The sequence below is a fragment of the Pseudorca crassidens genome, chromosome 15 (genome assembly GCF_039906515.1).
Source record: "Pseudorca crassidens isolate mPseCra1 chromosome 15, mPseCra1.hap1, whole genome shotgun sequence".
NCBI classification, from domain to species: domain Eukaryota; kingdom Metazoa; phylum Chordata; class Mammalia; order Artiodactyla; family Delphinidae; genus Pseudorca; species Pseudorca crassidens.
Window position 1 is genome coordinate 12,008,981 of NC_090310.1, and position 26,566 is coordinate 12,035,546.

The following is a 26,566-nucleotide window of genomic DNA, read 5'->3' on the forward strand; positions in this document are numbered from 1 at the left end:
GCACAACTGGGGAACTGGGGAGGTGGGTGGAGTCCAGGAGATGGTGACAAGAAATGAGGTTAGAACTGTAAGCAAGGGCCTAGGTAATTGAAATATGTGTGGACCAAAAGGAGTCCACAAAGGAGATTAGAATTGATCATGAATTGAAAGTTTCATGCAAGGAAGTGACTCACTTAGACTTGCAGCAGGGTGCAAGACTGTAGACATGGATACCAATTAGGATGTTGGTAATGGAAGTCCAGATGAGGAGGTCTGAATTCAGGTAGTGACAGTGGAGTCACAGAGAGGTGGACAGATGGCAGAGGGATTAAGAAGGTGGAACTGATAGGAGTCAGCCCAGGCCTTGTTTCTATTGGATGGTGGGTATCTAGGATGGACGTTCTGCTTGTCTACTCTAAACTCATGATGCTTCTCCTTAAAAACCTTTAATGGCTCTATATTGAGTATAATCTGCCCTAAACATTTTGTTTTTCATCTTTATCTCTTACTAGACTCTTCTGTGAATCCATTGTGATGATGATTTGCATATTTATCCCTCCCCCTCTTTCCCCCAATCCTTCCTGGATGAGCTTTTTACTCTATCTGTTCTAAAACTATTGCGCTGAGTGTCCAGGCATTTGGCAGTATATCAAGTAAACATATGCATTTGAAAGTCTAGGTCAGCTTTTCTCAAGCACTAGAGAGAATCTTGATGCTCACTCTAAGGCATCATTGAATATAAAGAATTAACTTCTCTCCTATGCATCTAAATGGTACTAGTTTGGTACTTTACTGAAGAGAATAGCCACTTCAATCATTTTTTTGTTCTGTGGATCAGAATAGAATTTGTTTCTTGCTCCTGCCCCAGTTAGATTGTAAACTTAGTGCTAAGGTTTCTGGCATTAATGTTATTATTATTATTGCTAAATTGACTGTGATGGCCTTCATCAGATTATTAACACAAAAGCCAAGAGGCTAAAAAGATTTATTATGCCCAGTTCTGGTTCTGTTTTTGTGTAGAGCTTGCGGGGTAGAAATGGCTTATAGGTTTCTGTGTGACACAGATAGTTTGATAGATGCCCTATAGTTCATGTCTAGAAAATGTTGGAGACTTTAGACTTACTTTAGCATATCTTAGGAAGCTCAGAACAGGTTACCCGGTTGAACCTTACAGAGAGAACAGCGTTACTCTCCATCAGAGGTACAGACTTTAGGGCCCCAGGACTCTGGAACTGAGCCTCTTTTCAGTGATTATAGCCTTCATGCACCCTGTGAACCAACCCGCTGTATGTACAGGAAGGGAAGAACATTGTGACCATTCTGATCATTCCCATAGGAATGCCTAAGAGTACATCAACGAACAATTATTCACAACTAGGTGTTCATATTGACTGATAATTTCTGATTTCATATTGTTTTTTGGATGTATGTATAGGCTGACCTTCTGCCTTTTTGATACAGTCAAGAATTCACTTGATCAGTACTTTCTTGAAGTAACAGAAAGAGTTATGATCCAAAATACTGAATTTTAAGCTTTAAAACTATTTTTTTCAGTGTTTATACAACACATTTCTATTGAGTGACTACCAAGGACCACACATGGTATTGAGAGAGATTTGATGTGATGTAAGAGTCTTCTCCCTCAAGAGATTAATATTCTAGAACAAGCAGTGGTCATAACTAAGCCACCCAGTTGATCTGGAATTGCATAAAACTTTTACCACAAGCATTGAAATAAGGATTTATCCCCTTTCCAGTAAGCATCTACCCAGTATCCACAAGGCTGTTGCAGCTTCGAGCTTATCCAGTGAAATGGCAGGTCATGCAGACCGATTTGACTTTGGGTGTTGCCGTGACTGGATGAAGTTGGATTTATTTTATCTCCTGAGGAAAATGTGTTGGTGAGCAAGTATTACCACATCTTCCCTTGCTTTTCTGTTTCAACACAGTATCCTATTCAAAGAAGCAAATCCCTGATGTTTTGTTAGAGGAAATCTGTGGGCCAGATCACATAATACTTGGTGTGTCTGATGGCTGCCGGCTCATTAGCTTGGGACTTGCTCCTAGATGTGTAGTACCCTCCGAAGTCTTCATTGCATTGTTAATACCAAAAGATGATCCCCTGTCACCTTCTTTTTTTCTTTTCTTTTTCAAAATTGAGGTATAGTTGACATATAACATTATATTAGCTTCAGGTATACAACAAAATGATTTGGTATTTGTATACATGATCACCACAGTAAGTCTAGTTAACATCTGTCACCATACATAGTTACAGAATTTTGTTGTTGTGGTGGTGAGAACTTTTAAGATCTATTCTCTTAGCAACTTTTAAATATGCAATATGGTATTATTAACAATACAGTTGACCCTTGAACAACATGGGGTTAAGGGCATCGACCCTCCACACAGTTGAAAATCCACCTGTAACTTTGTAGTCGGCTCTCCGTATCTGCGATTCCCCATCCGCAGATTCAGCCAACTGCGGATTGTGTAGTACTGTAGTACGTATTTAGTGAAAGAAGTCCACGTATAAGTGGACTTGCGCAGTTCAAACCCATGTTGATCAAGGGTTAATTGTAGTCACTAAATGTGGTTATTTTTTGTAGCTTAATGATTTATTTGCCAAATACTGCCAAATAGAACAGCACGCTGTTCGACACAGGTATGTAAGCTGTGATTTGTAATGTGTATTTATTATACCAATAAATCACTTTTAAAGGAGCACAGGAAAAGGTACCATCGAGATGCTTGCTTCCCTCTGTGTAGTCTAAACCAGAAGTGTCCAAACTTTTTGGATTGTATACCCCTATTGGCAAAAACGTTTAGAATAAGCACCTCTGTTAAATATGTATACATACACGTATAAAAATTGTATGTACTACTGGACAGTATATTTTAGAGATCATAAAACACACAAAATTAGAAATTATTAAAGAATGAGGTGAAAAGCATTTACAAATATACATTTTACTGTAGTCTTTATCCTGGTAGACATCTTACAGATCACTGGTATAGACAGAAAGTGCTAAGGGTGCTTGGGGAGTAGATATCACCCCTAAGGCACATGGATGGAGAGGGAGTTACGGGCGAGACATAACCAGTAAGTCATGGCAGGGCATGCGGGAAGACAGAGTCGCTACATGGGGTTGGTGCAAGCAGTAGGGAGCCATGGGCTTCTTACAGGGAGTCCTGAGCTAGAAGTGGACTTGTAGAAGGCGAGTGGATGGGATAGAGGATGGGGGTGTGTTTGTGGAGAGAACGTGAAGAGACAGGCTAGGGTCCCATTCCCACAGAGAAACTGAAGTGAGAAAGGCAAACAAGGGTGGTGGCAGGTAGGGTGGGGAACTGGTGAATATTTTGGAACTGCTGTGGAGCCAGCAACTTTTTTTTTTTCTTTTTAGACTTTAAAAAATTTTACTAGGGATACAGAGGTGCATTACATAATGATAAAATATACAATTCTAAACTTATATGCATCTTATAGTATAGATTCAAAAGTACAGAGCAAAATTTGACAAAACTGGAAGGAGAAATTCACAAATCCACCATCAGTATAGGTGCCTTTAATAATATCTCATTAGTAATCAGCAACTTACTTTTAATGATCAGACTGCTGAGGAGGAAGTGAGTCTTGAAGGCTGCAGGAGAACAGTGGTGTGTATCAGGGGAAACTCAGGGTAGGGAGGCATACGGGGAGAACTGGCCACATCCCAGAGCCTTATTTTGCCCAGTTCCACTTCAGCGTTTGAAGGACTCCAACAGTGTTTTCAGGAAATGGTTTATTTACTCCCTCCCCTTCTTCTTTCAGATTAAATAACAGGAACCAGTTTTCACCACTAGGGTCAAAGCTAAGTTATTAAGGGGCAGGAAATACTTTCCCAGTTCTGTTATCTACTTTCAGACTTTCTGCTCTTTTACTCCTCTGTTGGAGGAGATAGATGTGTAGCTACTGCCTAGGCAGCCCCTGTGAAAGTGATGGATCTGAGGCTTCCAGAGATCAGTCTGGCACAAGAAGTAAAGAAGCAGCCGCATGGCTCTCTCTTAGAGGCAGAGTTTTCTTCCCTTGGACAGGATAGAGCTTTAATTGAATCCAAATCACATCTAATCCCATGAATGCTGGAGAGCAGTACATTTTTAACTAGAAGAGCATCAATTATTTATTAGCCATGATACTAATTTACCCTGAGTGTGCGTCTTAGAGCTGGCTGTTCATCCCTGTGTGGCCACTGATGTAATGCCATTGTGCTCCTGTACTCAACCAAGATCTCTGAATTTTCTAGCCTTGTGTTTTCCTGAAGCTATTATTTTTTTAATGTGTATTAAAATATTTACTCTCTGATATCATCTTGCACTGCTCTGTCTGAAAAGAGGAGGAGAAGGTGGGGATTCCTGTTGCTGTGGCTCTTCTTTGCTCTTACACCTGAGGGCTATTTGGGAGGTCCTCTCTGGGGGAACCTTCACTCAACACTGGGCTCTGGGAAGTGGAGTGGGGCTTGCCAGCTGTACTTTGATGCTGCTGCTTTATCTGTTATTTGGTACTGTTGGGTTCCAGGATAAGTCTCTGGATCTCACAGTTACAGATGTTTGAAACTTTGAACATCTGCCCCTAGAAAATGCCCGCAGGTTTTGTTGTCCCTTATAGCATCCCCCTTACCTCCTTCCCAGCTTAGCTGACCCTTCAACAACATGGGTTTGAAGTGTGCTGGTCTGCTTACACATGGATTTCTTTCAGTAGTAAATACTGCAGTGCTACATGCCCTGATTGGTTGAATCTGCAGATGCGGAGCTGTGGATATGGAGGGCCGAGTGTAAATTATAAGCTGATTTTTTACAGTGATGAGTGTAGGGCACCCCCAATTCCTGCTTTATTCAAGGGCAAACTGTATATTCATATTCTACCTGTTCGTAGAGTAGTAATTGTGATGATGGCTAACAGGGACTCTGCATCGCTTAAGTCCAGATACTCTTCTAAGCACTTCGTATGTATTAACTTATTTAACTCCCACCACAATCCTGTGAGGTAAATACTATTGTTATCTCTACGTTACAGGTGAGGAGAACATTAAGTTACAAGTAGTAAGTATCAATAACTTGTCTGGTGAGCCCAGTTCGGGCTATGGAGTGAAAAGCTGAACTGATACACATGCCTTGCCACGTAACCAATCACAGCCTTTAGTCTCTTCATCTGAAAATTGGTTATCAATGGTACCTGCTCACAGGATCTTGGAGGGTGTGCAATTCTGCACATAGTAAACTTGTAAAAAGCATCAGCGACCACCACAACCACCCACCATCACCACCACCCTCATCTGCATCATCATAATCACCTGTCCAATCATATCATACTTCAAACCCCTAAGGCAGTCTCAAAGGATAATTTGCTTTGGATGTCAAAGAATTGTTGAGCTTTACTCCCTCCTTCCTTGAAAATACAATGGCAGGAAAGTTGGAAATGCTAAGTCTTCTTCCAAGCTGGAAGTCAGGTAGGACATTTTCAGATAGAAAGGTAATTTTTTTTTTTCCTGTTCTCTTCTCTCCTCCCCCATCTACCCCTGCTCACCTCTAATGGGTAGGGATGAGGGTAGATGGACTGGAGGAGAGGGTGGTGAGAATGCTGGTAAAAGAAAAAAGTAACCACCAAAAACACGTGTGCAGAACCACTCCAACATTTAATTAAGGCCTGTAGCCCTTTGTCAGCCAGAAACTCTTCTCATGGTGAGAGAGGCAGAGAACCTTGCCACTGTCTCTAGAATTATTTGTATAATTCAGCAGCTCTTTCCCTCAGATGCTTACCACACGGGGTTGGGGTATAAAGATGTACGAGTAGAATTGCTGAGGTTCAGACACTTGTGTTCACTGTTCAGCTGAGAGCCACTTAGGCTGTTCTTGTACAAATGCATTAGATTATGGTTAAGCAGCTTATGGACATAAAAACACATTAGAACTTTACAGCACTCTATAAATTATAGTTTTTGCAGCATTCACAGCCACAATGCTAGGTAATTACATTCATTAATCTACTACTAAGAGCACATAAAGTTGCCTCCCAAACGGTACTGTATGTGTCAGTGCTCAGCTGGGAAGAGAGCTTTTTTCCCCCTCCTTCTTTGTTCCATCTCCCCCTGTTCCATTCAGTCTTACGCAGGAAGGTTTTGGATTGTACATTGAGGGATTCCCTAATAGAGTCCAAGAAACCCATTTCTTTCCAGGTTAGGCTCCAGCAGGAAGCCTTGTAGGTAATCTTTTTATGTTGAACTACATCTAGTAGCTATTCTCAATGCATATATTTTCTTTTTGGAAATGGACAAGTGTCTCATTTGGAAAACCAGCAGGGGTAAAGCAGTTGAAAAGAGATTTATGGTGGAATCAGTAGCAAATGCTTTTTCATGACTTCTTTTTGCCTGTCTCTAGGAGTGGTTTACATGGTGGTCTTTTTAAATTTTGGATGTATCGTGAGTACAAAGGGTTGCTCTCTTCCCATGCCAAACTTTCCTGAAGTTTCCATCTTTCCATTCCATGTGTTGATGGGAAATGCATTTCTTTTCTTTCTTTTTCCGGCAACTTTTGCACTTCTCATAAATTATGGAAGGCAGATTTGGGAGAAAAAAACAGATGAAAATTTATGTGGTGTTATTATTCCAAAGAGCAAATTGTATTTTTTTTTTTGCATTATTTTACAGGTTAAATAGACAAAGTGATGTGCTTATTTAAAAAAAAAAAAAAAGGAATAGAGAAGTATGGAAAAGTTGAGTCCCAAACCACAGTGTAAATCCTGGGCAGTGCTCAGACTACATCCCAGGCTTCTGTATTCGGTTCCATGCATGTGTTATGATGGCATGAGCTCTAGAGCCACACAGCTCTGCATTGAATCCTGGCGTTGCCTTCAAGCTTTGTGACCTTGGTCAAGTTAATTCATAGTAATAGAATAGCTAACTTTAGTATATTCCAGAAACTGTATTAGTTTATTAATTTGAGTAGCTGCTTTGTAAGTTAGGTGCCATAATTAGCCCCCATTGTATAGAAATGAGAAAAACTGAAGCTTCACAGGGTGTTGTGATAATTAAAAGAGGTATTATAAATATAATATACAGTACCTCACTCTGTACACTGAACGATACTCAGTACACGCAATCTTGAGGATATATGGAAAACAGGTCCCACCATCTATCCTCCATTGCCAAATATAACCTTTTATAATGACTAACAGTTTCCCTTTGTAATGACTAAAAACTTGATTGCATTAGCTAGGAAGAGGAATTCCTCAGTTAGCATTTATTATCTACTTTATGCTAGGAAATATCCCAGGCACTTCCCACAGATTTTATTAAGCCTCATAACTCTATCCCTGTATTCGAGGAGTAGAAATGGAGGCCTAAACAGGCTGGAGGTTTGCTAAAGGTCACAAAGCCACAAAGCGGCGACACCAGTGCTCAAACCCAGATCTAACTGCCACCAGAGAGGGCACCTGCTTGTGTCATCCTAGATAGAGCAAAAACACAAAGGAGGAAATGGGAAATGAATAAAGAGGATGGGCGGCAGTGAAGTGCAGTAGTTTTCTTAGAAGGAATTTTCTGTTGTGGGAAGTAATCTAAGAAAATGGTATGATAGGCTCTCTATCAGTAAAAGAGTTTGATGTAAGCAGCTTTGGCTTCATGTCCTTCAAAGCAGCCCCCGTTTTTAGGGTGGGGTGCAGAGTCCCTTTCTTCAGCAGGCAGGATGGCATTCTTGTTCCCTGAGGAACTGAGAAATATTTAGGACTCCCCATAGCACTAAATGGTATTGTAACACTGGATAACTGCTGAGAAGAAAAATGGTTGCTCTGGTGTAAATCAGTGTGCAGACGAGGGAGTGACAGAATTGCAGGGTGGTATCAGCCTCAGCATCTTGTTTCCAACCCAGCTCTTCCCGCTCTTACAAAACAGCTGCCATATTGGATTACAGTTGAAATCACCGGAGCCTGCTGCTCATCAGGGCAGGGCTGATGCTATTTGTGGCATGGAGTGTCCTAGCAATATGATAGCAACTGGACAAGCGAAAAAGGGAAGCCTCCCTCTGGCACGCTGCCATCCAAGGTATAGTTTAAACCACAGGCTCAATTTTTGCCCCATAACTGATTTCCCTACCAACCTATCTGCTTATGCCCATACCCTCCCAACCTCACACAGCAGGCCTGGCCTTTATCATTTCAGGTCCTGCAGAGCTGTTCTCTCTCACTGTGGTACTGATGTCAGTTTTAACAGCCATTTTGTATATCGACACCTCCACTGATTGCTGTTTCCAGTTTGTATAGCCAGTGGTTACCTTTCACAGGCTATGAAGGGGATTTCACCTTTATGAATGTAATTTGCTGAGCTTATGGTGGCATCAGTAAATCCTCCTAGGATGTGGAAGGGTTGATTTTCCTACATCTAGATGACATTTTCCAGCCCCCTTTCCTCATGGGATCAAGGGCCAATGTTACATGTGTGTGAGAGAAGTGAACGAAATTGTTTAAAGAGAAGGAAGTTGTTTAACGTATGTCTTGCAGACACAGTTTCTAAGATATATGCCTGTGAGGATGTACAGGTTTCCCCCACTGTCTGAAAGTAGGGCATTCCTATGAAACCTTTCATAAGCCAAAATGGTGTAAAGCCAAGAAGCAATTACCTTAGGACACAATCTTGCTAAAGGATACACAAAATAAATTGAGATAAAGCACAGATGCTTACAGACACAGTTCAAAGCGATGGCAACTTGATGCTAAGATGCTGAGTGTAGTTCCCAGGAAGGAGCTTGGTGGTGCCACTCTTGCTGCTTGGGGTGGATGCTGCCCTCTATAACACCTCTTTGCAGAACAGACACTGAATGCTATTTTTGCTTTAAACCTCTTTCCATAAAAGTGAAAGTCCTCTTCGGATTTCTTTTGGTTAGGGAAGACAGATGCTGATACAGGTTTTTTGTAAAAGTCAAGTGGTATATAGTGGACTTTGGAAAAGTGGGGGATGCCTGTATGTGTGTGCCTTAGGCATGGGCAGAATGGGTTATGTGTCAATACTTAGTAACTCAGAACTCTACTGAGTTAACTGTGGACAGCACTTACAGAAAAGTTAAAGTGCTGCTTCTTAAAAATGGGAGAACATTTTCAGAAGGGACTTTCAATGCTTTCAGCAAATCTCTTTGGCTTATGTTTTTATGTAGAAGTCATTTTCTCAAGTCAGACATCCCAATTGCCTATTAGGTAAACACAGAAAGCGTAGATTATGAGTTAAAGTATCGACAGCATTTCAAGTGCTATCAGAGAACATTTAATTCAGTTTAATTTTGTGATAAATCTTGTGTTTAATCCTCTGGTTACTCTGTAATCATGTCTCTATTGATCTTTTCTGAATGACTGCCTGCAGTTTAATAAACTTTGCCATTAACCCAGAGCTTCTAAAGGGAGAGATTGATTCCATTATCAAATCTGATAGACCCAATAAGTACCTAAACATCACTAAGTCTATCTATAGGAAGCTTTGGTATAGAGACAAGCCTGTGGCTTGTTCAGCAAACTGAGTAAAAATGTGGACAACTTTGCATGACATAATTGCCTCAGAATCAGTATCCAAGTCTCTTATGCAAACTGACACTGCCTTTCATTTCTCCAGTCAATGTAGTAACCAGTGGAAAGGACAGTCTCCTTTCTTCCCTCAACTATAATTACAGTATGTATTTTTTTTCTTATTGCAGAAATAGCTTTAGAAGTTTATTTGGTCTGTGTCTCGGGTCAGTGGGTACACCTTAAATGTACACCTTAAAAACACTTTTCTGTGTTCTGGGAAAGCCTGCAGGATAGTTCATTTATTTTCACCCATATGATGCTAAAGGGAAGAAAATGCTTCTGGCTAAAACCTGAGATAGAAGATGAGGGGTCGGTGATAGGAAAGAGAGTGGAAAGGGAGTGTGCATTCGTAGGCTGGAACTGTGTGAACAAGCTCCCAGACTGGGAAGACTTTCCATGAAACTTGTGTACATGTCTCATTTAGTGACAGAGCATTTGCAATATGCACTAAACAAGAATTTGTTTTTTTGCACCTGTGGGTATTTATAGCTGCTGTCATTATCCATTAATACTTATTGAGCCACAAAGGCAGAACATGTGGAATTCAGGGACTGGAGCATTTGTATAGCTTCTTATTTTTTTAAGGTCAGAAAGGTGTCATTCTCTGCCACTTTTCACCCCTGAAATAAAATGGTGAAAATTGTCAGTTTTAGAGAAAAGCCGAAGCTTTTATTTCTGTCTGGATTTTTATTGCTGATTTGAATCCTTCAGAAAGAGTTCAAACATTTGACGTCAGTGGCATAGCCTTTCCCTAATTATGCTTTGGAGGGGAAATGGAGGTGAGTAGAGGATTTTATAATGAGACAGTACTAAACTATAATTTAAAATTTTCTTCAAACAAAAGGTCATAATCCTGACACTTACAAATAAGGCTGTAATGACTTGGTGTTAGGGAACGAGAGTAGGATTAGAACCAAGGGACTCCAAGTTTGTTGACAATAGTTGACTGTCTGACTTTGGGATGTCATTTGTTTACCAAACCTCGGTTTCCTAATTTACAAAGTGAAAATGATGGTGCCTGCTATATAAGGGTATTAGGAAATCAAGTGAAATGGTGATTTTACCTTGTAAACTCTCAATTCCCAGTTGCTATACTAATATTAGTGGTTATAAAAAGTCATAAATTAGTCCTTACTTTATATTCAGAAATTGTCTGACCTTTTATTCAATGTCTAGTTCTCAAATCAAAGTCAAGTTGGGACAAAAGAACTCGAAGGGTGCTTTCCTGTAAGAGAAATCTCACAGAGATATTTAAAGGTCTGGGAAATATGATCTGGAAGAAAAACTTCTACTGAATCAGTGAACTCTAACCTACATTGGTTGAATGTTTTATATGTGCTAAATAGCCTCCCAGGATAATAGTAACATCAGGGAATTTAATGGAACCTAAGAGATTATCTCATGGAGGACCCTGAATTTATAGATACTGAAATAGGTTGGTCTATGCCCTTGGCAAGCCAATTAAAATTAGTTTGAGAAAGGCTGTAACAGTTGTTCGTGGAGTACAAGGAGGTGTGTATACACATGGGCATGTTGGTTCTCTGCATCACTGCTCTGTAAATGAAGGAATGCTTCTTCATTTCCAATGGGAAGTTGACTACAGTTTCTGGGAAGTTGGGAGAAAGTTAGAATTGTTACTCAAGTAATAATTATTTCATAGTTCTCTTAGAATTATTACTCAAGTAATAATTATTTCATAGTTCTCTAAACACCTATCTGAACCACTTGAAAAACTTGAGCCATAAAGGGATTGTCTGTCATCCACATACCCTTCCCAATATGCTGTGTAAACTATTTATATTCAGGGCCCACATAATGTGAATTTTGCCAGAAGTTGCTTTTCCTGTTACTAAATATTCCCAAACATTAAATTACCTTTTGTGAAATTGCTTCCTGTCTGCTGAGTGGAATGTGCCTCTTGTGCGTGCGTGCGTGCGTGTGAGTGTGTGAGTGTGTGTGTGAGTATGTGAGAGAGAGAGGGATTGAGAGATTTTGTTCTACTAAATGAGCCTCTCCTAGAAGTGGTTACTTTTACCCATCCGCGACCTCTGTAGCCCTAAGTAAGTCAATTATCAAGGTGCTCTCTGCCGCCTGTTAATGGAGGTTTGACTTCTTAATAGCCGGAGTTAGAAGGACATATTAGTGGTCTTCCCTTTTGTCCCACTTCGTAAGATTTGGAGTCACATCAGGATTTTTTTTTCTTATTCTCTTCTGGGGAAGATTAAAGGATCAGAACTGGTATAGCATTATGGCAGGAAAGAATGGAGGACTCTTCCATGGCTCAGAATCCCAGTCTTTATTTTGCTTTCTATTTCTCCTCTGGTTCATTATTTCACTCTGTTGGAAAACTGAAATGAAAGGATGCACTGCATCTTTCCTTAAGTAATTAAAGATTCACTGGTCGCTTAAAATGAAGATGTGGTAGTATGTGGGTATCTGGGGAAGAGAAGAAATTGGGAACATTTTAAGGGAAGAAAACAAAAGTCTGTACCTTATTACTAATCTGGATATGGAGAGGTCTCCACTGGCTAATCAGGGTCCTTGTCTCGAATATCTGGATGATAGTATCAACCACTCTTGATTTTTCTGTGAATAGAGAGGTATTGAGACTCAGTAAATGGTAACTTAGCCATGAAATCAAGCCACAAAGATGATGGCAAGACCTGACATTTTTCCCAATAAGTCTCCTTTATTGTTTTGTTTTCTCTTGGGTTGAATAAGGTAACTTACATTATCTCTTGAGGATCTGTTCACTCCCTCTTAATACATAGGGGAATAGTAATGGCTTTACCAAGTATGTGGTGGGGGATAATGAGTTTGAAAGTTCTTGGTTAGAAATGTGAAGAAGGAGGAGGGAGGGACTAGTAGATTCATAGGGTGGGGGCATAGCCTCTAGAGTAAGAGGAGCATTCATGGTGTCCTCCTTTCTCTGATTCACTTGTTCAGAAACAGCTCGCTGTGTGCCTCATTCTGTGTTCTCTGCTTGGAATTCAGGGATGATGAAGTTATAGCCTCTCTCCCTGTGGAGCTAAACCTGAGTATTACAGGGAAGGCCCAATTACTAACTGTTTTGCTGCAATGTAATAAGTACATTAATTAACCCTTTCCCCATCTTTTGCATAGAATGCCTAGTCAAAAATGAGTAATGGCTAATTAAAAGGGGTATCATTAGCACTACACGTCCTCTCAAGTGTGTGTGTGACCTCAGTGAATTAGATTTGAGTGGATGAGAAAGCAGTAGAAATTTGCATCTGCTCGCCTCTCTCGAGGCAGCAAACCAGACTCCTGCCCTCCGAAAAGCCTGAGAATTGTGTGGTGGTCACTTTCTCTTCTGGCTTCCATTATGCTCTCCTCTGTTGTGTGGGTTCCCTTCCCCTTTTTTGGACTCACCCTTTGTGTACGTTATTGCCCTTAAGCCCTCGCTGATGAGATTTTCTGCCTCAGTCATGCTGTGCTCAGCTCTCAGAATGCCGCTGTTATGGAGGAGTTAATTTTTTTTTAAGGTTTCCTTTTCGTCATGCTGTATTTCTCAGATTATCTGGAGGGACTGTAATCCAATTTTAGGAATCCTTCAGGGCTAAGAGCCTAAACTGTTTTAAGCAATAGCATCTGGTTGCCAGGGACTCAACCACTTTGAGCATGTTAAGGTCTAACAGCAGCCAACTCTCAATTATCTATGGGAATGGGAGACTGCTGGGACTTTTTCAATTCACAGAGTGCACAAAAATCTCCCTTAAGCTGATAGTTGTGATCTCATCCCATAATTTAGGAAAGCTTCTCAGCGGCCAGGGTTTGAGGTTTTTCTTTTTGCTCCTCACTTCTGCCTCTGACAGTGGCACCACACCTTTGACAGGTGTTTTCATATGCTGAATTTGTCTGTGCTTGTGCTCTCTCTTCTTTTTAAACCTTTTTTTCCTCTCTCCATTTGGATTCCCTTATGTCATATGCATCATTATGTATTGCATATAGTATTTTAATAAGCTGCCTCTTTGTTTTTACATTTAGGAAAGGTAAAAAGTTATCTATGTTTTCTTTCTTTGCTCTTTGATTAATGTGTTCACAAGAGAGGATGTGGCCAAACAGTAACCAAGGTACTTGAAGGAAAGATAGGAAAAACTCTACAAAAGGTTAGCCTCTGCATACCTGAGAGAGGTGAAGAAAAAAAAGGCACAGTGTGAACTCCACCTCATCGCCGACAGTGATGTGAAGACCAGGCACTGCTCCTCGGTCTGACTGAGACATTCACGTCCACAGCTGAGTTGTCTCCAGTGGAACGTTCATGGCCACATTATAGGCTAAAGCCAGTCCTTTCAGAATGTGGCCGTCCTGTTGTTTCAGGAATCTGAAGGATGAATTCCTTTTGATGGACACCCAATGTCATCTAGTAATTGGTAATAAAAATGTCAGTTGTGCATGATGACCAGGGTTGCCATTTAAAAAACAGCTCTATTGAGGTATAATTGACATACCAGTAAATTGCATGAATTAAAAGTGTAAAATTTTAAGTTTTGGCACGTGTGTACACCCATGAAACCATTGCCACAATCAAGACATTGAAAATGCTCATCACCCCAGAAGTTTCCTCATGTCCTCATATAATCTCCTTTTCCTGTACCTCTAAGGGAACTATTGATTATTTTACATTTCTGTCAGTATTGATTATTTTACATTTGTTAGAATTTATTGTAAGTGGAATCACACAGAATGTATTCTTTGTTGTTTGATTTCTTTTACTCAGCATAATTGTTTTGAGATTTATTCATGCTGTAGCATGCATAAATAGGTTATTCCTTTTTATTGCTGAGTAATAATATTCCATTGAATGGTTATATCACAGTTCATTCATCTGTTGATGTACATTTTTTTTTTTCCAGTTTTAGACTATAACAAAGCTGATATGAGCCTTCATGGGCAAATTTTTATGTGGGCATGTGTTTTTATTTCCTTGGGGAAAAACCTGAGAGTAGAATGGTTGGAGCATATGGTAGGTATACTTTGAACTTTTAAAGAAACAGCCAAACTATTTTTTAAAGTGGCTGTACCATTTTACATTTCTACCAGGAGTATATGAAAGTTCCTCAACATCCTTGTCCATACTTGAGATGGTCATGCTTTTTCATTTTAGCCGTTCTAATATGTATGTAGCGGTTATAATTTGCACTTCCCTAATGATGACTGTTGCTAAGCATCTTTTCATGTGTTTATTTGTCACCCATATATCTTCTTTCGTTAAGTATTGGTTTAAATTTTTTGTCCTTTTAAAAAATTGGGTTGTTTTCTTTTAATGTAGTTTTGAGAATTTAAAAGAATATATTCTAGATACAAAACTTTTATCAGATATACACTTTGGAAATATTTTTTCTGTTCTGTGGCTTGTATCTTCATTTTCTTAACAGTGTCTTTTGAAGAGCAGTAGTTTTCATTTTTGATGAGGTATAATTTATCAAGTTGTTCTTTTATGTATTGTGCTTGTGGTATCTTATCTGAAAAATCTTTGCCTAACCAGGGTTACAAAAGTTTTCTTCTAGACATTTTTTAGTTTTAGGTTTTACACCTAGGTTAATGATACATTTTGAGTTAATGTTCCTAATTAGATTGAGATATGGATCAAATTATACATATGTATTTTGCATATGGATATCTACTTGTTCCATCAACATTTGTTAAAAAGATTATAATTTCTCCACAGAATTGTTTTTGCACTTTTGCTGAAAACCAGTTGTCCCTATATCAATAGGTCTATTTCTGGACTCTCTATTCTGTTGATCTGTTTCTCTATTTTTATGACAATACAGGGCTGCAATTTTAATCCAACGTGAAGTATAGCAGTAGGAAGCACCTTACTTGCTTCTTGCCTAACCCATTTTAGAGTAATAGCTCACCGATTTGCACGAGTTCTGGGATCCTTTCTTAGATAATCTAACAGGTGGCAAAATGCCTGGCATATAGTAGGTATTTCGATTTTTGTTTTTAAAAGATGAAAACATGAGGGATTATTTGTTTGAATGCCATATTGATTATTTTATTTGTAAATTCCTATAAGTCTCCTGTACTTACTAAAAAGTTTAGGTCCTGAAAGTCTGTTCATAAGTCCGTTTGTTCAAACGGACTTAGGTTTAGGTTTAGGTTTAGGTCCTAAATGTAAAAGTTTAGGTCCAAATGACTTAGGTTTAGGTCCTAAATGTAAAAGTTTAGGTCCAAATGACTTAGGTTTAGGTCCTAAATGTAAAAGTTTAGGTCCAAAGTGGGGGACCACTGTGAACATATCCATATAGAGTTAAGTTTTAAAAGCGCTGTTATGTTTTGTTTCTCTAATTTTCACTTCTTATTATCACTGTAAACCCTTTTACTTCTTTTGCACTTAAGAGAAGTATTGGAATCAGTGTTTGTAAAGCCATTCAAAAACAGATACAAATGCAATATAATAAACCAAGAAAGGACTTGACAGACTAAAATGACAGCACACAGCTGATAATGTCTTGTGATGGTAACAGAGAAAGCACTTTTTCTTCTTCTCCGGGCTTCTTATTTTCTTTGCAAATCCCTAAGATCAAAGAACTAATAGAAGAGGTTCTGCTTAGATTGCACCCCTCTTTCACACATGTACGTACACTTGGGCACATGCAGGCACACATATTTGTAAGTGATGGGCTGCCCTCACACTAGTTTGGCTGGAAAAATCAGATGGAGGCTCTCTTTCTAAAACCTATTTCATGCAAGGCAAGCGAATCGTGCCCTCATTTGCTGTTGTCTCTGACTTCACCTCTAATCAGCAAATGGAGCTGTGCAGCCTACACAGGGTTCATCTGCAATTCGCTGCTCTCCCTTAGTTGGTGCAACACCGAACCATTTCATTTTGAACTTTAAGAGTGGCAGAGGAAGCCTTTAGTGGAAGATTGTAATTTGGGAGAAAGGAAAGTCAAGAGCAAGATCGCCTATTTTGAAGAAAGGCTGGGTGTTGGAGGAGATTGCCTTGGTGAGTCGGTCTCTGAGCCTCCCTCTCAGCATATGCACTGCTGTGGCCATGCCCTCCATCACCAGTGACCTAAAAAATCACATAATTTTAACTATTCAAGAAACCTGTTCCCTGCCTGTTGTACATAGCCTGTGCACTTACCCCCTCTATTGCCAGAAAATATGTCTAAATCATTTTACCTCCCAGCTAGCCTTCTGTTGTTGGCTGGTTGGCTTTCTTCTTCTGTGATTGTCAAATGAATGCCTTAAAGCATTTTTTCCAGATCTCTTCCTTATTCTCCTGCCCCCGTCCCTTGCTAGTGTGCTAAATGCTTCCCTTGCTGAGTATGGGACATAGTCATCTTATTTTCAAAAACCACTGTAGATAGTTCTGATAGACATTAATTTTCTTTGGGAACCATGGTAATGACGCAACAGGCCTTTGAAAATTGCCATTCATCGATCCTAAAAAGTTATTGTATAAACCAGACAATCTTTCTTCTTATATTGAAGCAGTACTTTATAGGCTGCCCAAGTTTGTTTAAGGAACTTCTTAAATTAGTTGCTGATAATTTGTTGGTGGATGGATATATGCACATATACACATGCATATAATCATGTGTGCAACTCCTCTTTAGAATGTTATAAGGTGAGTAGTTTATAAGCTATTTGTCTTTGAGTCTCATTGCTTACAATGGACAGTTTTTGTCATTTCACCCCCAAGACAGCCATTGAGAAATGAAGTGATTATTTTACTTGATACACAGTAAACAGTCTGTATAGGTTTATAGAGGAAACAAACAAATAGCAGCCTGGTTTTTTCAGGAACTGTTCCAAAGGGTCTATGCAGTAATTTTATAAATAAAACTGTATCTTTGAAAGTATAAAGATACTCTCTAAAGGTAATCTTTGAAAACCTCTTATGTAATAAAAACTTTTAAAAGACTACATTCTTTACCTCTTAAGCTACCACCTCTATACACATATTGATCCTCTCTTTCTTCCTCTCTTCCCCTCTTCCCCTCAGACAGTCTCCAGAGTTGAAAATCTCAATATTAATTGCAGCTGAGATGATTGTATTGCTGCTGCTAAGACTTCAGCAGGTCTCTAACAAGCTAATGTCACGGCATGGGGTCGATTTGCTCTGTGTAGCTATTCTGTGGTGCAGTGAGAATGCCTTGATTAATATGCTACATGAAAATAAAATGGATTTAGAAAAAATTATACCATACTCTCATAAATATTAATTCACATTTGTATGGAATTGCACATAATTTTCAATATACTTTGGAGCACCTTCAGTATGAAAAAAAGATTTGGTCTCTGAAGAGAATGGCATAATTTTTTTCTAAAAGCACAGCTGATACATTATTAAATATCATTTGTTTATTAACCCTATACTCTACATCCATATGATGTAGGGCAGTAGGTGGACAGTGTGACAAAGAAAGGTGTTTTTTTCAGCCTGTGGGGAGTTTATGTATTACCCTTAGAAGTGGTACAATTTAATCATATTATACAGAAGCAGTCCACAGTGGGACTCACCTGGCTGCTTCTGCTAGTGTTGCCATTATACCTGAGTGTTTTTTCATGATAGCTGACTAAATTGGTTACATTTGAGGCCAAATTCTGAGCAGATGTCTGACATAGCTGACTGTGGTAGTGGACATTGGACAAAGCAATAAACATAGCAGATATTTGTTGAACGTTTGTCATCGGTTAGGCATAGTGTGCAAGGTTCTGAGACTGGAATTAATGGCCACGTGTACTTGCTTCGATCTCACCTTGTCTTCTGAACACTTCCTCACCACATCTTCATTGCCTTGGGAGACCTGCCTCTTCAGTGGCAGAGAGTAAATCATCTGCAGTGGAAGCAGCTAGAAGTTAGACCAGAAGCTACTCATTTGCCTTGTAGGATCATTATTTTTGATGTATTCTTGCCCCAAAGATAAGGCCCTTCTCCTTTTCGGGGGCTTCTTGCTATTTGCTGTGATCCTTCCTGTGTGCCAGCAGTGCCTGCTTATTTGGGTTTCTTGGTTTCTTGCTTCTATCAGCATTTCTAGCTTGCTTCACTCACTCTGTGTTAGAGACAGCTTGAGATATTATTAAATCACGATTGTGGTTTATAGATTTGGATATTTTAGTTGTATTATTTATTTAGCAAGCATAATTTGACCATCTATTACTTGCCTGGCTCTGTAAGTGCAGCACTGGGATTACTGATACTTAGTACCGACCTTATTCTTTCAAAGAATCATGCTACCAGCTGCCTCAGGGCTTTTGCACAAGCTGTTCTCTCTGCCCAGACTTTCAGATCTAGGTCAAATGGCAGTCATCTCCTCAGCAACAACCCCCTCCTCGGGGCTAGACCATTTTCCCCAGTTTTAGCGCCCTGTTAGCTTTCCTTTAGAGCAGTTAGTTCAGTTTGCAATTATATATTTGTGTGATTTGATTAGTATCTGTCCCCTAAATTCTAAGTTCCATGATGTGGGGATTTTTCTCCCACACAATTGTTTTCCCAGCGCCTGCAGGGAAGTGCTAAGTTTGTACTTGGAATATACTGGGTGCACAAAAAACATTTGTTGAATGAGTGGAGACCTGAGAACAGTGCTTTGCATTACAGAATAGTCTCCCTGAACTGGCAGCCACTGGGAAGGGTTCTTGAGCTAGAAAAGGAAGAGGAGTAGAAGGGTGGGCTTTTGAGGCCAAGGCAAAGCAGATGTAAAGGTCCAAGGTCCCCAAATAATGGCCGTGGCTGAATTGGGAAAGACATCAAGGAGCACCGTGTGTGTCAAGTCGGAAGTGCTGAGGTAGAATAGATAGATAACTGCTCCAAGAATACTGACTATGAAGGAGAGGAAAGAGAGAGTGGTATTTTGAGAATGAGAAATGGATGAAGGGGAATGTTTGTTTTTACTTTATTTTTTATTTTATTTTAAAAATACATTACTTTATTTTGGGCTGTGTCGGGTCTTAGTTGCGGCAAGCGGGATCTTTCATTGCAGCACGCATGCTCAGTAGTTGCGGTGTGTGGGCTCCAGAGCGCATGGGCTCTGTAGTTGCAGCACGTGGGTTCTCTAGTTGTGGCATGCGAGCTCAGTAGTTGCAGTGCGTGGGCTTAGTTGCCCCACGGCACGTGGGATCTTAGTTCCCCGACCAGAGGTCAAACCCGTGTCCCCTGTGTTGGAAGGCAGATTCTTAACCACTGGACCGCTAGGGGAGTCCATGGTTTTACTTTATTTTTATATGTGTGTTTAGGACCACAGAAGCTGAGAAATTGTGTGCAGATGAGACTCCAGGAAGGAACATTTTCAGTGTAAAGAGGAACATATCTATTCATTAACAAATGATTGAGTGCCAAATCATTTTAATGTTATTGCTTAATGTGTGCATTTCTCAGGGTTCTAAGGACTTTCACACATATTGTATCAGGTCATATCTGAGTCCATTTTGCATATGGGCTCAGAGTTGCAGTGACTTACTCCAAGTTTCATAAAGAATAATGTCAGCGTCAGAGCTCAAACCTGTCTTTTGGTATCTCAGGATGTCCTGACCTGCCTCAAGGCACAGAACTCACCTATGTCATGTGGCCTGAAATGGTTGCCTGTAGTTCCTACAGGTGCTGCTCCCTATTCCAGAACATCCAGGATCCTTCTCCCACCCTCCCCCATCCCCCAGCCACACACAGGAATAAATGAAAAGTTGCTGTTGATCTTGGTGATAATATGGTTGTTACATTTTGCAAAGAAGATGAGAATTAAGGATGCTCAGAGGAACTTGTGGTAAAAATATAATGCATTAAGGAAACATTTTAATCATGTGAATTGACAGTTTCTTTCTTGCTGGCTCACATCCACCTGGCCCTGGTATGTTCAGTCTTGTGCTGATTTTTTTGAATTGCGCATGCACTTAGTACTCCTTTTCTGAAACGTAATTGATGTACCATCTTGGGAAGTGAGTGTATTAAGCCTCCTCAGGGAATAGCATGCGCTGGACCTAGTGCAGAGCCAGATGGAAAGCTACTATCCCAGGCGGTAGTGAAAGCACTTTTAATGGACAGATACTTTGTGCTTTGTTGAGCTTTTTTTTCCGCAACAAGAATAGAAAGTATATATTTGTGGCATTAAGGAGTCAGAAAAATTGAGAGCCATGTTTCTTAGTTTTAGGTAGTCTCATACCACACTTTCTTGCCTTTATTTACTCCCTCCCTTCTAGAAACCCCATTTAGCCTCTGTTTTGGGTGTGACGCTAACTACCTATGTAACCACCACTTTCCTTTCCTTCTCTTTTTTTCTACAGAAAGATGTAGCACTTAAGCCTCAGGAACGCGTGGAGAAACGCCAGACCCCTCTGACCAAGAAGAAACGGGAAGCACTTACCAACGGCTTGTCCTTTCACTCCAAGAAGAGCAGACTCAGCCACCCACACCACTACAGCTCAGACCGGGAAAATGACCGCAATCTCTGCCAGCACCTCGGGAAGAGAAAGAAAATGCCGAAGGGACTCAGACAGGTGAGGAAGCTTAGGGTTTGTTCATTCCTGTGGCTGCTCTTCCTCAGGTGCCTGCTTCTCTGTGATTCTTCCTAACAGGTGGAGAAGATATTATCCTTGCTGGGTGCCGGAGGGCTGCCCTGCACAGCTGTGTGTTTGCTTCTAAAAAATATACCAAACCAAGCTCACTGTTTTTATCACAGTTTGAAACTTTAGCACAGTACCCTTTCAGTCACCTGTGCTCCGTGTAACAAAGCCTGTTGCTGGCGCTACTGGCGTTGAGGGCAGACTAACGGAAGTCTTGGTGATGGTCCAGGTGGACTGGCTTGCAGGGACAGATCCTCTGAGGTAAAACAAAGGAAACAGGCAGATTTGTTCAAATACACTGTGCATCTCAAGGTTCTGAGGTGCTAAAAGTGGTTATTTGCATGCAGGCAGTACCCTGCGTAAGATTTATGTTTTCCAGGGAAGCCCAAATACTGTGGCATGTGGGAGAGCACTGGAAGAAATGAGTTTGCCTTTTGGTTCTTCAGGTGTCCTCCACAGCCTATAATTCAGGACTGTCTTTGTGATCTGCTGATTGTATGAAAGTCTGGTACTGGGGCTTACTGGGCTGTTTAATAATTAGGTTTCAGTGATCCACAAGAAAATACAGCTCTTGGCATTTGGGGAGCCTTTCTGCCTGTGGAAATCCCCATATGAGATAGATTAATAATGAGAAATGAAGCTGTTTATAGCAATTTTTCAGCACAAATCCGGAGGCTTTAGCACCTGCTGAGTTGCCTGTGTCCTGGGTGTGTTTTGCTTGTTTTTGGAGGGACCTCTGGGTGGGATTGACTATCACTTGAAGGAAGCAGAGGAAGGGAGTGTGGTTCATAGAGCAGGTGCTGCTCATTAGAAGCTGAACAGGTAATTCCTAGTTTGCAGATGTTTCTCTGCAGAGGGAAGAGATCTAGGATCAGACAAAACAGTGGTTCTAAAACCTCACAGATCACTAGAATCATATCATGAGCCTTATTAAACACATACTCTAGCTCTACCCTAGAACCTGATGAACCAGAATCGCTAGGGGTTTAGGCACAGAAGTTTGTCATCTCAAATTTCCTATTTGATAATGGTCAAGCCAGTTTGGAAATTTTTCTTATAAAGAATCAAGAATATATTTTTGGTGATGAATTTCAGTTAAAAGATTTGAAAGATCAAAGTCCTTAATAAGATTTAGTGGGCAGTTTGGTGTCAGAATGGAATTTGATGGGTAAACTTCTGAGAAAATACCTACAGTGATGGATTTCAGCATGGACTGAGGAGGATCTCAGGGAAGTATCCCCAACTCTGACGCACATGGCGGTTTTTCTTTGTCCTGAAATGAAATGCCAGGTTAGAGTTATAATGGTTATTATTAACATTTATCTGATGCACAGCACGGTACAGTCGTTCAGTGAGGGAGTTTGTGTAGTATAATCTACAATATTCACAACAACCCTGGTTAGTAGATGGTATTATGGTTACTTTATAGATGGGAAAACTGGGGCTTAAAGTGACTTGTCTGAGGCCACTTAACAGTGAGGTACAGAGCTAGGGTTTAGACCCAGATTTCTCTGCCTTTCTCTGTTTTCCCTGTATATTCTGCTTCCCTTGTTTGAGATAAGGACTCCAAGTCGTGGGATGCAGGGAGTCTACAAGTATTTTTAGAAACTACATGAGTTGGTTTGGTCAGAGGGAGTGATTGTGGTCATATAAATGGCCTATGAAAGCTCAAGAAGAAAACAGGATAAACTATCAAGTACAGAGAACAGAGAAAGAGCTTGGAAAGTTGAAGGCAACCACATTTAGATGAAGATTTAAAAAAAAAAAACTTTTTTTTCCTTTTTTTTTTGACAGAGAGTGGGGTGAGGGAGGAAGGGCTGTGTTCTATAAAAGATAGTTTTCCTGTGGTATTTGTGACTTCCAACTCATGCCTCTCCATGTGAGATATGTAGCAAATGGAGAGAGGTTGCAGTGTAACCACTGCCTCTCCAACAGGGTGGGAGGAGGGCTTCTTATCCTTTCAGACAAGAAATCAATTTAATTCTGAGCTTACACACAGCTGTGGTTCCTCATCCTTGACTCTCTTACTCCCATACTTGATCTGACTTTTCTGTTCTCTGTCTTCGAAATCCTTCTTTCTACTCTGTCCTCTAGTGAAAGAGTTTATGATCTTACAAGGCAAGGACTTGTATGTCTCAAATTCGAGTAGCTTTTTGGTCTTAATTATCCATCTTCTGGTACTAATGATATTTGAAATCAGAGCTATCCTTATTTCAGGGAAAATATTTGAAAAGCAATTAGTTTGACTTACTTTTTATGAATCATGGAGAAGGAAAGAATGAATCGTATCTTTGGCCTATGTAAGAGTTTTAAAAATAAGTGGTGTTTTCTTATCTTCAGTGTTGATGCCAGAGTATACTATCCAAGTGTTATTTTTTTAGTAGGAAGGGAAACAGAAGTTGATAATTGAGGTAAAGCTGTAATACTTTCATTTATAGTATTCCTAGCATCATATGTGCTATTATGAAACCCTGAACAAATCACTGTCTGTTGCTGCCCATCTGTAAAATGAGAGATTTGGATTAAAAGGTTTCTCAGTTCCGTGATTCTTTAAGTTTTTGAATAACACAGATATATAGTGTTGCTGAGGTCTGTAAAGGAAGACCATAGTAGGTCTGAAAGTATTCAGTTTTGGAGTCTGTAACTGGTTGGCTCTGTGAAGACATTAAAGGAGAGTGAAAAAAAAAAAAGCTCCAGCTGAGCTTGCACCCATCCCGATGAAGCAGTATATTTTGCCCATGCTCTTCTCCATTTCCATACTGTTAAAAGAAAGTGTTCTAAGTAGTAACCACCCCAGTGGAACTTACTTGTTGGATTATGTTTTTAAGTATAAATACATACTGACTTAGAAGATGCTGAGCTGGCAACTGTCTTGTAAAATGGTTGCACTGTTTTATATGGCAAATTTGAATTTTCTTCTTAATTTCCAAAGGGGTTTTAAAAAATGAAGAAAGGAGTAAGTGTTATACAAAGGAGTACATGTCTTTCTGACCCCCTATGCTTATGTTTGTCCTACACAGAACTATTTGCTCATGATGTGAGTACTCAAACATTATATTAAAAAGTTTTGGCTCTCACTAATAAGGATATAGTAGGTTGTTTTTTTTTTTTTTTTTTTTTTTTTTTTTTTCCTACTTTGACTTGGGAGCGGGAAAATCAAAACAGAGGTTGATAGGTCCTCTGCATAAGGATCTTTACTCTCTAACTGGGAAACCACTGAAGAGCATATTGAAGTCATGTGCTGCCAAACCGTCCAACCGACCGAGCCTTAACTTCCGCAGAAGGGTTTTGGGAAAACTTAACTCCTCTGAGGACTTTGAGTTTAGTTTTCTTTCAGTATGTCTAACTTCTAGACCACAGGGGATGCTTTAAAAATTTAGTACTTTGTAGTTGAAAACACTGAGTGGAGGGGTTTTAAAAATAGAAAAGAGATGAGGAAAAGTTGATAAGGGTTCAGAGAACTCTCAGATTGGGCTCTGAGTGGATATTCCTAAATCTTCATTTAGTCCATTAGTCTGTCCCGTCTTTCTCTAGTATGAACTGAACCAGAGGAAATAGGCTTAAGTGAGCTAGGAGGAATTTTTAGGTTATATGAACTCTTCTAACTAACAGACACAAGGATGGATCATCAAAATAAATTCCAGAGTCTCCTTTCTAACTGAATTTTAAGTGCCAAAAAGCCATTCATGTAAGGACAGAATTTCCCAGAGAGAGGCAATCTATTGAGATAGCTTCTAGCCATAGGAGAACACTATTTGGGAGGAAAATAAAGGAATTTGGGAATATTTCAGGAGCCTGGCAGTTAGACTCTAACCTTGTTGGTGAGAATGGCTTATGTGGGAATGCCTTACGTGGTTTAAAAATCTTTATACAAATTGATCTGGGTAGGTGTTGCTTGTAAGGAATGGAAATTTGCTCTTCTCTCTGAAAGTCTAGTATGGTGGAGTCAAACTTGTTGGAGGATTAATAGCTGACATTGTAGATATCAAAGATGTATACTGATTTCTAGGAAGAGGAGGGATTGATCCCAGTGCCAAGTCTTCAGAATTAGAGCTCTTGTTTAAAGCTTTGCGTGGTGGCTGTGTCTGCTTTGTGTATTGGCATTGCATGTTCGCCTTATTTGGAGTAAGTGGTTGTGTTGGTCAAGGGCCCAGGTGACTAAGCCACCAGCTGAGCTTGCACCCATCCTGATGAAGGAGTATATCTTGCCCGTGCTCTTCTCCTTTGAGAGCATTTACTACCAGAGGCGGATCCTTTATTTCAGTGGACTCACTCAGATTGTCGGAAGGCTTCTTGGTGACATTTGTTACTAGTAGAAATTAACTTGTGAAGGAGGATTTATAATGGAAAACTTTGATTAAGCAGACCCAGTTCAAGTCACATTGCTGAAGACCTTCTAATTAGTTCTGGGTGGAAATCTAGGCTGAAATCACACAGGTATTCATCCAGTTTGACGCTAGAGCCTACAGGTTTCTGGAAATCAGAGCATTTGAAACACTAATGTAATTAGGTGTTATACTTTAGTAATGAAAAGGCATGCACTTTGCTAGGTGCTCTTTCATAAATACATTTGTTATAATGGTTAAATGACTGAAGGTATACTGAGCTGGTATCAAGAAATGTGAGCTGCAGTTAAATCGTTTTTACTTCATACTTCAGAGTTTCAAGTTTAATGTGTTAATTGGGATTTCATTTGCTTTTTAAAAATTGTGTAATCGTGAGAAGGTTACAAATTGAGGTATTAAAGAAAATTCTTTATTTTTCCTGCTGATGCATTTAAGTTGCACACTACTTCTCTCCCTTTGCCAAAACTACAGAAATAAGAATAAAAACATATAAGGAAAGACTGGGAGCAGGAGTGGGGAAGGAGATTGGCTTATAATTGCTCTTGGAATCGTCATTGACTTGAAATAAGGATAAGATGCCAGTTTTTAACATCTGGTTTTTGAGAAACCTCCAACCCAGGCCGATCTCTTTTCAAAATTAGTTGTGTATTATATTGGAGGTATTTGTTTGGTATTTGGAAACGTGCAACTATTATAACAACAGATTATGTGAAGGTTTTTGGTTCCCCCCCCCCCCTTGGGCTTTAGAAGCGGTGAGTTTATATTTTGAGTTACAGAATTTTTGTTTTGTGTCTTTTTTTAAAAAAAATTATTTATTTATTTATTTTTGGCTGTGTTGGGTCTTCGTTTCTGTACGTGGGCCTTCTCTAGTTGCGGCGAGCGGGGGCCATGCTTCATTGCAGTGCGCGGGCCTCTCACTGTCGCGGCCTCTCTTGTTGCGGAGCACAGGCTCCAGACGTGCAGGCTCAGTAGTTGTGGCTCACGGGCCCAGTTGCTCCACGGCATGTGGGATCCTCCCAGACCAGGGCTCGAACCCGTGTCCCCTGCATTGGCAGGCAGACTCTCAACCACTGTGCCACCAGGGAAGCCCCTGTTTTGTGTCTTTTGACCCCGTACATTGTTGTCT

The 26,566-nt window shown here is 40.1% G+C and overlaps 1 protein-coding gene across 4 annotated transcripts in view; it reads left to right on the forward strand.

Moving 5' to 3' along the window:
- The window catches only part of AUTS2 (activator of transcription and developmental regulator AUTS2), a 1,117,705-nt gene that overhangs the window by 258,459 nt on the left and 832,680 nt on the right, over nucleotides 1–26,566 (forward strand). For all 4 annotated transcript variants that reach the window (XM_067705960.1, XM_067705961.1, XM_067705962.1 and 1 more), the window contains exon 2: nucleotides 20,816–21,028. In XM_067705960.1, coding sequence (XP_067562061.1) covers nucleotides 20,816–21,028 — 213 coding nt within the window. The remainder of the gene's footprint in view (nucleotides 1–20,815; nucleotides 21,029–26,566) is intronic.